The sequence below is a fragment of the Parasteatoda tepidariorum genome, chromosome 8 (assembly GCF_043381705.1).
Source record: "Parasteatoda tepidariorum isolate YZ-2023 chromosome 8, CAS_Ptep_4.0, whole genome shotgun sequence".
Classification (NCBI taxonomy): Eukaryota; Metazoa; Arthropoda; class Arachnida; order Araneae; family Theridiidae; genus Parasteatoda; species Parasteatoda tepidariorum.
Window position 1 is genome coordinate 50,367,815 of NC_092211.1, and position 15,321 is coordinate 50,383,135.

A 15,321-nucleotide genomic window follows, 5' to 3' on the forward strand; every position below is an offset into this window, starting at 1 on the left:
TTTGTGATGTGGTTTATAAGCATTGCTTAACAATGTGATTATTAAACATGTAATTTATTGCTTAGTAACATTAAGGTCTGCAATTTGCTTAGTTAGATGGTTATTAAACGTGTTTCTTTGCATGTGCAAGGAGCAAATGATCATTTTGCAGACCAAGCTTATGTACCTTTGAATAGTATTATTCCTTTTATCAGGTGATGATGCCTGATAAAAAAAAACAACACATGATTAAAGGTACTTGTTTAATGTCATAAGATGAAATAGTTATTTAAGCCGCAACTTAGTTTTTTTTTTTTTGGGGGGGGGGAGGGGAGAATTAATGAGAATAAGCTAAAGAGCTTTTCATTTAATATTCATTTAAATTGTTCAACTTACCTTCCATCGGACTATAAGCTCATGCCGACCACTGGAAAAGACACTAAGATCGGTCGGATATCCTGAAGGAGCTGCAAGAGTTAGCTTGGAAATATATCATAATAAATTTAAAAAAAAAAAACACTGTCACGGTTTTACAATAATTTGCAATAAAAATTGAACTTGTAGAAGGAGATAAAATCATACTACATTATAAAATTTGCATATAAAATTTCGAAGACGAGGTATTTAAAGGATTATAAAAATTTTAATTAAAAAGCAAGTCTCTGTTTCGTTTTTAGAAACATTAAACCACCAACTATCACGTAATTTAGTTAAAAAAATTGTAAATTAGTTTATAGATTAGATATTTTAAACTTTTTGAAGGGAATATGCACTACTGCAGCTTACGTAATGTTGTACAAATTTGCTGCAAAACGTTTTGAGTTACATCATATTCAGTTGAACATAATCATCTAATCAAGTTAAAAAAATACGCAATTTTCTTCTGGAAGTAGTTTGTTTCTTCATGGCTAGGAATTGCAACTAAAGCGCGGACACCCCTAAACAATCGTACTTCAAAGAACGCCGAAACTCAATATTCAAACATAATTTTAATTTTAATAAAAAAATATAAATTTTTATACCTTTTTTTAATTAATTTATTTGAACACCATATGGTTATCATAAAAATGAACTCAGTACAGTTTTTTATTAACGGTTAGAAATAAATTTATTAATATGCTCTTGCAACAACAGAGAGGAAAATAAATTGCAAGTGATTTTTATTTTTAAGTAAACACGGGCTTTGCAGTACCCTAATGATGTTTCTTTCTTTCTTTTTTTATTATGTTTTTGGGTCATTTTTAAAACCCCATTTAATTTCTCCACTTTGAATTTTTAAACTTGTATCAGAATAATCATTTTTAGCTCTTATGACGCTTATTCAACTCTACATTCTAATTATCATGTGTACGAAAACTAATTTAGTCGCATTATATCGTAAATACTTTCTCAGAAAGAGGAATACTCATTTGCTACTATTTAACAGTCTTATAATAAATACTCATTTTTGAATGAATTAAATATAATAAAAAACGCATTTTTGAAATTAATCAGTGTATCTAATAGGTTTGAACGGTATTAAGCCCCGGAAGACAAATTTCTAAGTTACCCTACTCTTTAAACTTGACATATTACTAAGATTACAGCTAATTTAAAGGATATAATTTGGTTCAGCCTTAGTCAATAATTTTAAGAGCGTGAAGCTGATCTGGTTAGCTTATGGGATACCCCCGATTAGCATATATTCTTAAAGTTTTTATCAAAATTGAAGCCACAAATTAATATTTGTGTGAGGAAGCGTTAACGTTAACAAAAACATTTTTAAAATCTGAAAAATAATTATTGATGCAGCTGTAATAAAAATCTTCAAAACCAGTTTTATTGTCTCGATAAACTGGAAGGTTCTCATAGTTCCTACCACAAGCAACCCACCTTCCTCCCAAACGATTCGTCTGGCTTTGATACAAAAAAAAAATATTTCTTTGCTTAAATTTTACTTTGCGTCTCCTATTGTATATAGATTTTTCACTTAATTTTATAGAGAGATTCTAAGAGCATGCAAGTTGAGAGCAGTGATTACGGAATACAATGAAAAAAGAAGATTGATACAAAAGAAAATTCAGGATTCAACTCACCATCTTCTGCAGTTGAAAAGCGAAAAGGAACGGAAGGGCTGCTGGAACCAAATTCGTTTTCGGCTATGACTCTTACCAAGTACGACATTCCTGGTCTGAGACCCCTTAAAACGTGCGAATTTTTTTCGCTGCTCACTAATTCCTCTAGAAGTTTAGGTGGGGAACCTGGATAAAAATAAATAATTTAAATTAATTATCATCGAATTAGCAACAAATATCTATTATGGAGAATTTTTCTAAATTTCTAGAAGTCATCAAAGCGATTTTATGCATCTTCCACCGAAGTTTTTCCATTTGGCGCACTGTTAGAAATTTCTCGGAAAAAATGATTAAATAACAATTTATTGAATGGTTATTTTACCATATTTATTCACAACAGTCAAATAACCATAAATAAAATGGTAATCAAATTGTAAAGTTTGAGAAAAACTGTTTATTAACTGCTTTCACTTAATAAGGTTAAACAACCAGAATTTTATCGCACCAACTAGAACCACCTAATAAAGCTACTTAGTTCTTTGCAACTGAGTATATATCATAGCCGAGTGGGCTTATCTGTCACTCTCATGACCGGCAGAACTGGAGTTCGAGTCCTAGTGTTAACACCACAATATTTTCTTCATTCGTTTCAACGCATGAAGAATTTCCAGTATCCGGCACTCTCCAATCCTCCGAAAAGTTGAGCTCCTATGTCTAGCTAAATAATATGTTTCTTTTTTGCGTTTTTTGAAAATGCTAGTTGTAAATGGTTTCAAAACCATTAAGGAAAAAAATGTTCGTTACCATAAACTTTATGGTTAATTGGATGGACAGACAGCTGCCAGTTATTTTACCATAATTTTAGAATGAAAATTTTTACAGTGCATTTCCCTAGTCACAAGAATGTCCAAGTTTGGTACTCATTTGGACCAATCCTGTTTTTGTACATACAGGATGAACAACATTGTTGGAGCACAACGTAAAAGGTTATAATTTGTGCAGGGTTATTTAATGGCAGTTGCAATTATGAGTTTTTCACCTTAATTAAATAATAATTTTAGTATAAGAATTGGTTAAATTGCTAGGGTGTCTCACTCCTTGCTCACTGCGCTTATCAACACCTAGAACTCATTTTAGAGTTCATTTTAGATCGCTTTGCTCACTTCATGGAAACTTATACTTTTTAAACCAGCTTAGTATTGTGTAAGTTGAACTATTATTAGAAGGAATTTCTGAACATATATATAACCAGCAAAATTTATGATTTATAGGCATTTCAGTCTATTTATATACATTGCAATTTGATTTAAATTAATTTCAATGCTTCTTAGAAAGTACATTTAGAACAATTAAATGGTTAAAACAATTAAATGAAATAGAAAGTACATTTCGAACAACATAATCCAATGCAATTTTTTTTAAAAAATTACCCGTATCTCGCCAGTATTGTATGATGTAATTTTTAATGGGACTGTTGCCAGCATATGGCGTTTTCCATTGTATGGTAGCTTCTGATCTTTCAATTTGCCGTACGACGACATCAAATGGGGAAGCTGGTGGCTCTGGAAAAATAAATGCGATATATTAGACGTAGTTTAACACAATTTTATCAGAACTCACAATTTTTTGCAAAGGAGCACAATTCTAGAAATTAATAACGAAGCACGAATTCATCGAATTCGTGCTTCCGAATCAATGAAGAATCTTTTTTAGAATAGTTAAGTTTACAATCTTAACTATTCTAATTATTCTGAAACTGTTAAAAGTTTAAAAAATTATTTTTAGTTCTTTAAATTTCGGATTATTCTTACCTAAAACAACTAGTTTTATGGTTTTCTGTTCTTTGCCAAAATTGTTAGTCGCAGTGCATATATAAAGCCCTGCATCTTCTCGGACAATTCTGGAAATGAACAACTCGGAAAGTAGCCCATTCGGAATAGGTGTCTCTTGAATTTTGTATCTAAAAAGAATAAATTTTAGTACCTTTAAAAATCGATCAAGCTGTAAAAATGAAAATATTCTAGAAAACTTATGAAAATTATCTTCTAAAATTATGAAGAAAAAAAAAACACATAGCTAAAATTTTACATAGCTTTTGTTGAAACGAAAAACAGCTTACTATATCCTAATCCAGGACCAGAAACTTAAACTTTAAAGACAACACTACTGGCATTTCTTCTAATTTATACTTACAAGGGAAACTAGGAAAGTGTGACTCGCCAATTTTGAAATAAACTAGTGGGATGTATGCCTTATGAGGAATAATTTTAGGGGGCAACATTCGTTTCGGCCCATTGAAGTTCCTGTGAGAGATAAAAAATAATTCAATACATAGAAAACTCAGTATTTTATTACTTCAATGCAGACTATTGGTTACTGTAATTGTCTCATACTCCAATTAATTTGTAATTAATTGTTTAAGTAATTAATAATTAATTAACAATTAATTAATAATTAATTAATAGTTAATTAATAGATAATTATTAAGTAATTATTAATTGATTCATATTAATAAATTATTAATTAATGAATTGATTTGCAATTACATACGACAATTAATTTGGAAAATTTTTTGAAAAAAAAAAATAAAAAAAATTTGATGTCAATTTTTTTTTAAAATTAACTTAACAGGTTTTTCTGATAAACTACAGGTATATAAAATTTTCGAAATCAATTTTGGCAATAAATATGCATTATAGTACGTGAAAGTACCAAAAAATTAATTGGAGTATGAGATAATTACAATAACTACTAATCTGCATTGAAGTAATAAAATACCGATTTTTCTGTATATTGAATTATTTTTTATCTCTCACAGGACCTTCTATGGGCCGAAGCGAATGTTGCCCCCTAAAATTATTCCTCACATGGCATACATCCTACTAGTTTACTTCAAAATTGGCGAGTCACACTTCCCTAGTTTCCCTTGTTAGTATTTGGCGAATTATTTTTCTATCACAACGATACAAGATTTTGCCCTTCAATTTATTTATAAAGTAAAATGTAGGTTATCTAAGCAACGAACCTGTTATTTACAACAAGGAATCTGTTGTTTAATTCAGGCTCATGAAGCGAAACTGCCATTTTTGACTTTTACCGCAAAAACTATAAATAATCTAATTAACTAATACAGCACCAACCTATTCGCAATATTAGTATTGCAAATGTAACCCAGTTGAGTCAAGTCCCAACCAATGCTTCATTTATATTTTCTTTAGAATTTCTCTTGAAATCAAAAATTCAAACATCTCCTATTACGGCACGTAATTGTGACCGATGGCATTTGATATGGCATTGTGGTTTTTATTCATTAAAAGATTATGAAAAAATTAAATTTTTTTTCTTTCTTTTTTTTTTTGATTTACAGGCTTACAATCTTAAGCACCATCTATTGAATATATATATATATATGATAAAAACTAGATCTTTTGAGCAAAAATATTTGCTCTGTTACAAGAATTTGCTTCAAAAATTTTTCTCTTGTAACCTTAATCATTTTCTTGTTACAAGGTTATTAAAAATATTTGACTAATTTAGACATATTTTAGTTTAATTAACAAAAATACAATGTTACGAAATCAGACATAAAAACGTACTTTCTCTGAATAAACATATCTTTTTTTCGATAGATTCGGATTTCTGACCCTCTTAATAAGCCGCGATATGGGAAGTATGGTCCCCACAGTTTGGTCAGGAGAATGATTCAAAGTTTGAAACCCTTAATGTAAATTTTACTTCGTGCGCATTTCGAAAAGCGAATTTTTAAGTGAATTGAAAAAATTTAAGAGAATTGAAACATTATTTCCCACAATTATAGAGTTTGTTTATCCGCAAATAATTGCATGCAAAAAATTTACTTTTAGCAAATATTTCATATATTTTATTTTATTTAATAAGAGTCGAAAAAATTTTGAATTGTTAAAATTTTTTATATCATTTTTAAGAATTTAATTTTAATTGGTAAATACAAAATCTGAGCAAAAACGGTTGAATAGTTTCTAAAAAATCAAATTTTAAAAGAGTCGTATTTTTAGATTTCGAATGGGTGTCCATTTTTGAGAGCCTGAAATATGTCAACTTTTATTTCCATCTGCAAATTTTGAAGTCAATGAAGTTTTTATCTTTTAATAGAGGGAAGCTTAAAGTTCGAAACCTTAAGTAACAAAAGAAATTTATCACAACTAAATTAAAAAATAGAAAGAAATGCAATTATTTAAAAATGTCAAAACTTTTTTTTAAAAACGCTTTATGTATTTAGCTTTGCTGTATACTTTATCTCCTACCTACTGTCTTTTTTGTCCATATATTCCTTCGACCATAGAATAGTTATGGGAATGTCTCCAAAAACGTCACATCGGAGTATTGCGGAATGACCACTTCTCACATTTTGTACTTGATGTGTTTCATGGAATTGAGGAGGAACTGTGGAATAAAAAAAAATAATGTTTACAATGATTAAATGTAAAAACAAACTATCTTATCATGAATTTTTCATGTCATTTTTTGTTTAATTTATTAAGTCATGCTAAATCAAAATTTTAGTAAAATATACATTAAATGCTGTCAAATTAATGTAAAGCTAAAATAAATAGAGCTAAAATGTAGAAAATACAGAATATATTGTTTGTTTCACTTATCTTTATTGTGAGGAATGGCATATTCAGTTTTCATGTACCATTTGAAATATTTTTTCATACTTTGATATATATTATGAACATTAAATAAAGAAACTTTAAATGTATTTTTTCACAAAATATTAAGATATTTTAAGAATGTAGTGGATTCATCTCCTCTTTGATCATAAGATTTTATAAATATTCAATAACTATTATAGATATGAATAAATAATTTTATAAGTAGGTTTTTATATTAACATGTCTTTAAACATTTTAAATTTTCAAACTTCTTCTGCAATTTTATTTTTTTAATTCTCTATTTTCTTTCGATTATCTTAAAATTTATTTTTATTATCTTTCTTTTTCACACAAAAAACGGCGAATGTGAAAATTTTTTTTCCGTTAATTATATTGAAGTAATATACTGATTAAATAATTACCGTTTATTTTGACAGACACTGTTTTTTTTAAATCTTCTCCGATTCCATTTGATACAATACATTCGTATTCACCTCCATCTTCAATTTGAACATCCATCAAGATTAAACTTCCATTATTCAATTGGCGGTGGTGACCTCTGTTGAGAAGAGATGAAGGCTCAGAATCTGCAAATAATTTAAAATTTTCTTTCTCTTCTGCATTAACACAAATATTTTTCGATATTTACCCAAATTTTTAAAAATATAATTTATTTAAATTAATATGGCATTAATATAGGATGGAATTCAAGTCTTCCTATGCATTTTCCTATTTTGCTATAAAAATAATTTTCATACAATAATTTTAAAAAAAATAATTTTTGCAATGCCATTATTAAATTATTTGATTACATTTACGAACAACAAATGTAAAGTTCACAAATAAATTATAATTCTTATCCCCAGAATTTTTTTTCTCTAAAATTTTTTGTTTTAGTTTTTATTATTATAATTTCAATTTGAGTGTTACAGAAGCACTACTAGATGGCACTGCTATTTGTGTTAAGTAAAATAATTTCTAACAATTAATTTTAGTTTTCCTCAATGATTTAAGTAAACATAGAAACAACAGTTACATTCGGTGAATTCTTCAAAGGAAAAAAATAGCCTTAATTCACTTGTGCGAATAATATATATTTTTAATTTAGTAAGAAAAAGCAAGTTTTTTTTTTTTTTAAAAACATAAACTTCAATAAAAAATAGTTTTTTTAAAAAATTAATTTTTGTTTTATTTTTTTATTTTTTTGCACATTATTTTCTTGGATTAGATTTATTATCGATTTCAAATTTTGGTAAAATATTCTTTGAACGTTGTAAATCGTGTTCAAAAGGTTCTATAGCAATAAAAAAAAATTATTTCTAATTTTTACATAAATTTTAAATAAGAATTAGCGAAAAGTTCATTTTGACATCCTTTCTGAGTGAAGTAAGAATTTAATCAGGAAAATAGACGAACACATCGCAATTTTGGAAATATTAAACAAAACACTTACCCAACTATTATTATAAAAATATTCAAATGTTTCATAATGTTAAGAAGCAAGTGAATTCCTCATATCATCAAAGGTAGTAAACTAAATTCACAAATTGAATACATCAGTTTAAGTTAATGAATAAACTTTTACAATGTTTTGAGTGATTAGCTTGTTAAATTGTTTAAATAGTAGAAATCCGCATAAAATGTTTCAAAATATACAGTGAAAAATCTCTACGGTTATTAAATAAAAATTTATGAGCGTAAAATTTGATATTTTTAAAACAAGATTCTATCTTTAGAACATGCTTTAGAATCGATATCTGCCAAATGGCATATTCCAGAGTTTGGCAAACCTCTAATGTCTTATATAATAATATAATACTTCAATATAATGCTTCAACGTAGGCAAGTACCTTAATTCGTCGTGCTGCAATTTTATACTATAGAATTACATTGTGTAACTATATTTTCTTTTTGGATTTTGACTTATTGCAAATGGAAATTGAATAAACAATACTTTAAAAGTGTTTCAGCTTAATATTAAGAAATGGTAAAATAGCCTAAAACAGGCTATTTTGTGTTTAGTAAAATGAAATTGAGACAAGTGATGCTATTCTTAATTTTTTACAGATCTCTTCTACCACATTAACTTAGTAGAGGGGCTACTATAGTTAGCCTAACTTCCTAGAAAATAATGACACCCAGAATCGTACTTTTTTTTTTATCTGAATCCATCTATGATGGCCTATATGATAGCATTGGAAAACAAAAGTAATTTAATATATATTTAGTTGTGTTATTTTTGGCATATTCAGTGCTGCTGTGTAAAATGTAAAAGAGGCCCTATTCGTAAACTTGTTATTCTATAATTTTTTTGCAAATTCACTCTTCTTTATTTTTTAAAATACACTTAAAAAAAAGAACTAAAATTGTGGTAAAAAAATGGCAACGTGTGTAAATTTCCCCTTTCTTCACTTAATAGATTTTACGTTGCGCTAGATTATATTTTATTTTCACTTATGTAGCGGATTACTTTTCATTGATGTTGCGAATATCATATTTCAATTATAAATATTAAGTAGCATACTTAGAATTTTTCTCCATGTAACCTTTGGTAGAGGAACGCCAGTGCCAGAGCAATCTATAGCAACATCGTTTCCATATACCACCTCTTTATCCTCCGGTAGAATTTTCCATACTGGGAATTCTGAAAGTATTCAAAACATTATTTTCTGGTAATTAAAAATGATAATTAAGGTAAATTAAAAATGCATACCATTCGTACAAAATTTAAGACACATTGAATAAATTTCAGAAACCTCACTAAGCACTGAAAGTTAGTTATTGTGAAATCAAGTAATGTCTTGCAACTTTTTTTCCTATTATCTGTATATCTCCCATAAAATAATGTCTTCAATTAAAGTAGTTTAATATGTGTCGCAGGTTCTCCATACAAATTAGTTGAATAAATACAAATTGGCTATGCACTTTGACTTCTCCCTTCTGTCCCCTACGCAGTAAAAATTAGTCTGCAAAGGTAGCTTCTTTCTCATTATTTAATATTTTTTTTATAACCGTCGATGAACAGGCTACCCAATTTTGAGTTAATGACTACCAATATTGTTCCACTACGTAGCCTTGTAATTTTGAAACCAATCCAGAAGACAAGGGAACACCTAGATCAAATATCGGGAGAAATTCACATTCGTAGTGAACTTCACGGTAAGCCTGACGGCGAGAGGAAACTAACCCATGATCTGTCTACCTTTGAGGATAATTTACATGAGCACTGTGGTCGGTGCGAGTTTGGTGCGGAATTCCTATCGATCAGCCTTAGCTGGGAATCGAACCCGAATCACCTCATTGGGAAGAGAGTGCTCTATCCCCTGAGCCAGCATCGCCTTTCTTTATATAATAATAAAATTATTACCTGTTGAAGAAAGCATCTGTGAGATAGAAAGTTAAAGAAGTATCCCATGTCTACTTACTCGTATTTAATTTGGCTGAGCTTTTCTGAACAATTAGTAATCATTCTTATTTATTTATAACGAAACCAAATGTTGTACTTTTTTGTTTATATGCTTTTTTCAGTGAGAAAAAGTCAAATGTACAAAACTTGTTCGATTCAAAATATCTTTTTAATTGGCATAAACATTAAATGTATTTTGATAAGGTAAGGTTTTTTTAAAACATTCTTAGACCTCGATTTTCTTCACAAATATTCATCCAAATTCAAATGCTTCTGTGTGGTTTTTCATGTTTTGAAACTAAAAGTCTCGTATGAGAGCTCTCAAAACTTTTAATTGAACTTCAAAAAGTTCAAATAAAAAAAAGTAAATTGGAGGACAGTTCAAATTCAGAGATATTACTAATTTTGTTCTTGTTATCACACAATCCACCAAAAAGAAATAAACGCATCAACAAATTTTAAAAGATCCATTCTATTTCTCGTTAGCCATTCTCTCATGTTCTATTTTCCAACAACAAAATGGCATGTTTATGATCATCATAATACCATTCATTTTCGGAACATAACTCATAAAACTCCACTGAATAAGCTTTACGTACGTGGATTGTATCCTCTTCAGTTATTTTGATGTGATTTTTTGTAATCCCATTCCAATAAGTCAAATGGCAGTTAAGGCAATACTCGTTAGAGTCATTAGCTAACTGGCCATTGTTTTGTTCCCTAAGTTATCCTGATATGTTTATTGTTATTATTAAGGTAACTCAATGATATATGTTTCATAATTTACGCGCATCCTCTTCCGTTTCAGAAATGATTTACTAGCTAAGCATTGACGCGTTTTGTAAAAAAAAAACATTTAATTATTGAGTATATTGACTCTTCCTTGCTTAGGATAATTTTGCTTTTTAAGAAAAATACCGAAAATGAATTTGCGTTTCAGATGGAATAATGAAAGTTAAAACTACAGTAATAGAATTTGTAAAAAATTGACCATTAGTCTTAATTTTTTTCGCAAATTACATTGATTCCCTAATAGCTGTGGGAAATAAAAATATTTAGTAATAGTTCTGAATAAATTAAGATTAGGTCATAACTGAGGTGACTAGATTTCGAAACCATGATTTGTGGACAAATTGGAGGAGCATCCTCAAAAAATTTACGATTCGAGGAAAATCAATCGTATATTTATGGAAAATATTAATTTCATGCTCAACCAAGCTTTCTTTCCTTTTAAAATTTATAATTCATATTAGATTAGAGCCATGAGGCTTGATATTATTACAAAGCAGTTTTGATATATTATATGATATTCTGCATTTGCTTAACTCTTATAAATTAAAGAGTTTATGATTATCAATTTACTTATTTTTTCTCAAATTATTTTCAGATAAAAATGGAGTTTCCATAAACTAGTTTTAGCATGGAACTTTTTTGCTTTTCCATAGTATTCTCCGTCAGACAAAATTATTTTGTTTAGTAAACTATGCATAATTTCTGGTTTTTTATTTTTATTTTACTGCATACAAAAAACGAAGATATGTTTTTGGACAATTCGAGGATAATTATAAAAAATTAAAAAAAATTTCTGTCTTCAAAAGTTTTAAAGTTTTTGAGGACTACTATTGAAATTCGAGGACTGTCCTCAAAATTTGAGATCGTCTGGTCAGCTTAGACATAACAGCTGTTTTTAAGTAAAATGATATACTGATACAAAATAAAGACATATCTCATATCTGTTAAACTACATACATCAACCATCAGCAATCTAGTATAAATGCCGAATCCTGCTATTCCCATGTCTTCTGAGTTAGGTTTACAATTACAAGAATGTGGAGTTTAATATTGATAGCCGCAAAGCAAATATTATTAGTAATACAAAATACAATACGATATTATCTTTCAACTGAAACGGAAATATGGTTCTATTTAACATCTTTTTAAGATTGCAGCAAGTGTTCACAATATTATTGTTCAAGGAAAAATATTATGGTTCAACGTTGCATCGATATTTCTGAGAGTGTTCTACAGTTACATCGAAGAACAGCGCTTGGTGATATCGTGCGTGAATTGAACGCTTTCTTATAAATGGTACAAAGACAGGTCAAACAATTGGATCATGACAATGAATGCCTTAAAGTTTTTTTTTTAAAGAAACATTTGTGGAGTGAGTAAATAAATAAATGAAAAATGAAAAAAATACTATTATCTCATGTACTACGTGAAGAATGCACCCATTTCCACTAAGAAGTTCAACAAAAAATTGGTTGCAGTGTATGGGAGGAGGGACAATTCCTGGTGTTATTAACCGCGGCTCGTGTCCTCTCGCCATTTAACGAAGACAATTAGATGATCAACAATTTCCGGCCATTGTAAAAGTCATTAAGAGCCCTGAGGCATTGCGTTTTCCGAGAGAAGTGGGAGCGTACCAAAGAAAAAATATCACTTAAAAAATTAGAGTCGTTTGTCTTTAATTTAAAGGCAGCAGTCGAAAGTAAAATCTACCCTTAACTAGATGATACTTAATAAACACTGTTATTTTTGATGAGCTAATCCATTTTTGTTTATTCAAATTATTTAGATTACATTGTTTACTTTGATTCCTTAAACGAGAAAAAAAAAAACAAAACATTATGATAAATTTGTATTAATATGCTTTAAATGGTAATTAAGAGAGCGAAAGCTTTTAACAAAAGACTGTCATTTTTGATGAGCTAATCCATTTTTGTTTATTCAAATTATTCAGATTACATTGTTTACTTTGATTCCTTAAACGAGAAAAAAAACAAAACATTATGATAAATTTGTATTAATATGCTTTAAATGGTAATTAAGAGAGCGAAAGCTTTTAACAAAAGACTGTCATTTTTGATGAGCTAATCCATTTTTGTTTATTCAAATTATTTAGATTACATTGTTTACTTTGATTCCTTAAACGAGAAAAAAAAACAAAACATTATGGTAAATTTGTATTAATATGCTTTAAATGGTAATTAAGAGAGCGAAAGCTTTTAACAAAAGACTGTCATTTTTGATGAGTTAATCCATTTTTGTTTATTCAAATTATTTAGATTACATTGTTTACTTTGATTCCTTAAACGTAAAAAAAAAACGTTATGATAAATTTTTATTAATATGCTTTAAATGGGAATTAAGAGAGCGAAAGCTTTTAACAAAACACTGTTATTTTTGATGAGTTAATCCATTTTTGTTTATTCAAATTATTTAGATTACATTGTTTACTTTGATTCCTTAAACGAGAAAAAAATACGTTATGATAAATTTGTATTAATATACTTTAAATGGGAATTAAGAGAGAGAAAGCTTTTAACAAAACACTGTTATTTTTGATGAGTTAATCCATTTTTGTTTATTCAAATTATTTAGATTACATTGTTTACTTTGATTCCTGAAACGAGAAAAAAATATGATAAATTTGTATTAATATGCTTTAAATGGGAACTAAGAGAGAGAAAGCTTTTAACAAAACACTGTCATTTTTGATGAGTTAATTCATTTTTGTTTATTCAAATTATTAAGATTACATTGTTTACTTTGATTCCTGAAACGAGAAAAAAATACGTTATGATAAATTTGTATTAATATGCTTTAAATGGGAATTAAGAGAGAGAAAGCTTTTAACAAAACACTGTCATTTTTGATGAGTTAATCCATTTTTTTTATTCAAATTATTTAGATTACATTGTTTACTTTGATTCCTTAAACGAGAAAAAAATACGTTATGATAAATTTGTATTAATATGCTTTAAAGTATATTAATACAAATACAATTAATACAAATATGCAATAAAGTAAAAACTTTACAGAAAACATTCCTCCTAAAATGAGATCTTTCTTTTCATTGAATATTGAATATAGAATATCCCTCATTTCATTAAAGTAAAAACTTTACAGAAACTTTCTTCACATTGAATATAAAAGCGAAATGTTTTTTGATACTAAATCGGAGCTTTGGGGGTATTCACGTGCTCTTTCCTATTTTTATTTATTTTATCTTCTCATTTTTTTCAGTGACAGACTTTGTTTATTACATCGTTTGATTTGATTACCAATAGTTGCCGTTAAAGTTAAGCACTGTATAGCCACTTTAAGAACTTGGACATTAAAACTCGATCACTCAACTATCTAAGACTATTAGTTTTCTTTACAGGAGAGGAAAGCTAACTAAATACGAAGTTATTTTTTTAAACCCCAAATTTCAATACATACGCTAAAATATTTTTTTCTTTAACATTAAGACTAAGGGGAAGGAAAAGTAATAATGCATTTTCTTAAGTAAACTCGGTTTTTGAAATACTAGACTGATTGATTCACGTTTCGTAACCCCAAAATTAAGTGATATCATTCTTATTAATTTTTAAAGAGGAGGAAATGACTCGTAAAAAATTAGCTGAAAACATTAAATTTCAGCATTTGATCATATCGGGTCAAATGCTGAAGTCAGGGAAAATCAGCAAATTCTATCCTAACATTACAAGACTTCGAACAGCTGCGGAATAAAATTTAATATTGTGATCATATACATATCTCAAATCTTTCATATTTTTAATTCTTGAAAATGCAATTGTATTTGCATGTAGAATAAAACTTAATAGAAATCATGTGGAATAAAATACAACTGAAAATGACGACACCCTACAGAGCATCTTAGATCTTACATATTTTATAGCTTTCAAATGCAATTGTATTTGCATATACAGTTACATTTAGTAGAATAGTACAATCCATAGTGTCTTAGATCTTTCATAATATTATAGTTTATATCCTCAAATATGTTTGTAAAGTAGTCAAGATTGATGATGTGCATAAAGACTTAAAATGACGCTTAAAAGCATTTACGTAGAGCGCCGATTATCCGAACCCTTCTTATCCGAACGTCCAATTATCCGAACTGTCCGAAAGTTTAGAATACTTTTCAACTTTTCGACAATTTTTCTAAATTTATAAGTATAAATAATATATACTACATCTGAAGACCATATTTAATTTACAACTTTAACGAAACAACCCAGGATTTCAAATTTTAAATGATAATGAAACTGTTGCTAAAATTTTGAATGAAAATCAAAGAGGAAAAAGTAGGCTATCAATTTCAAGATACTGGACCTTCTCATATAGATGCATGCAATTCTTTAAATATTGCAATGAATTGGCTAGAACGTCAAAATGATGTTGATCCAGTTCAGTTGATTTATTTAAAAAAAAAGAATGGATATGGCTGCTCAAAAAA

At 28.3% G+C, this 15,321-nt stretch overlaps 1 protein-coding gene across 1 annotated transcript in view; it reads right to left on the reverse strand.

Annotated features, from left to right (window-relative positions):
- LOC107444454 (cell adhesion molecule Dscam1) overlaps positions 1 to 15,321 on the reverse strand; it is a 54,843-nt gene that overhangs the window by 14,346 nt on the left and 25,176 nt on the right. Inside the window, exons 3-9 of the mRNA XM_043046326.2 lie at positions 9,192 to 9,311; positions 7,090 to 7,254; positions 6,317 to 6,455; positions 3,845 to 3,993; positions 3,464 to 3,595; positions 2,055 to 2,219; positions 376 to 446 (exon numbers count right to left, since the gene is read on the reverse strand). Coding sequence (XP_042902260.1) covers positions 376 to 446; positions 2,055 to 2,219; positions 3,464 to 3,595; positions 3,845 to 3,993; positions 6,317 to 6,455; positions 7,090 to 7,254; positions 9,192 to 9,311 — 941 coding nt within the window. The remainder of the gene's footprint in view (positions 1 to 375; positions 447 to 2,054; positions 2,220 to 3,463; positions 3,596 to 3,844; positions 3,994 to 6,316; positions 6,456 to 7,089; positions 7,255 to 9,191; positions 9,312 to 15,321) is intronic.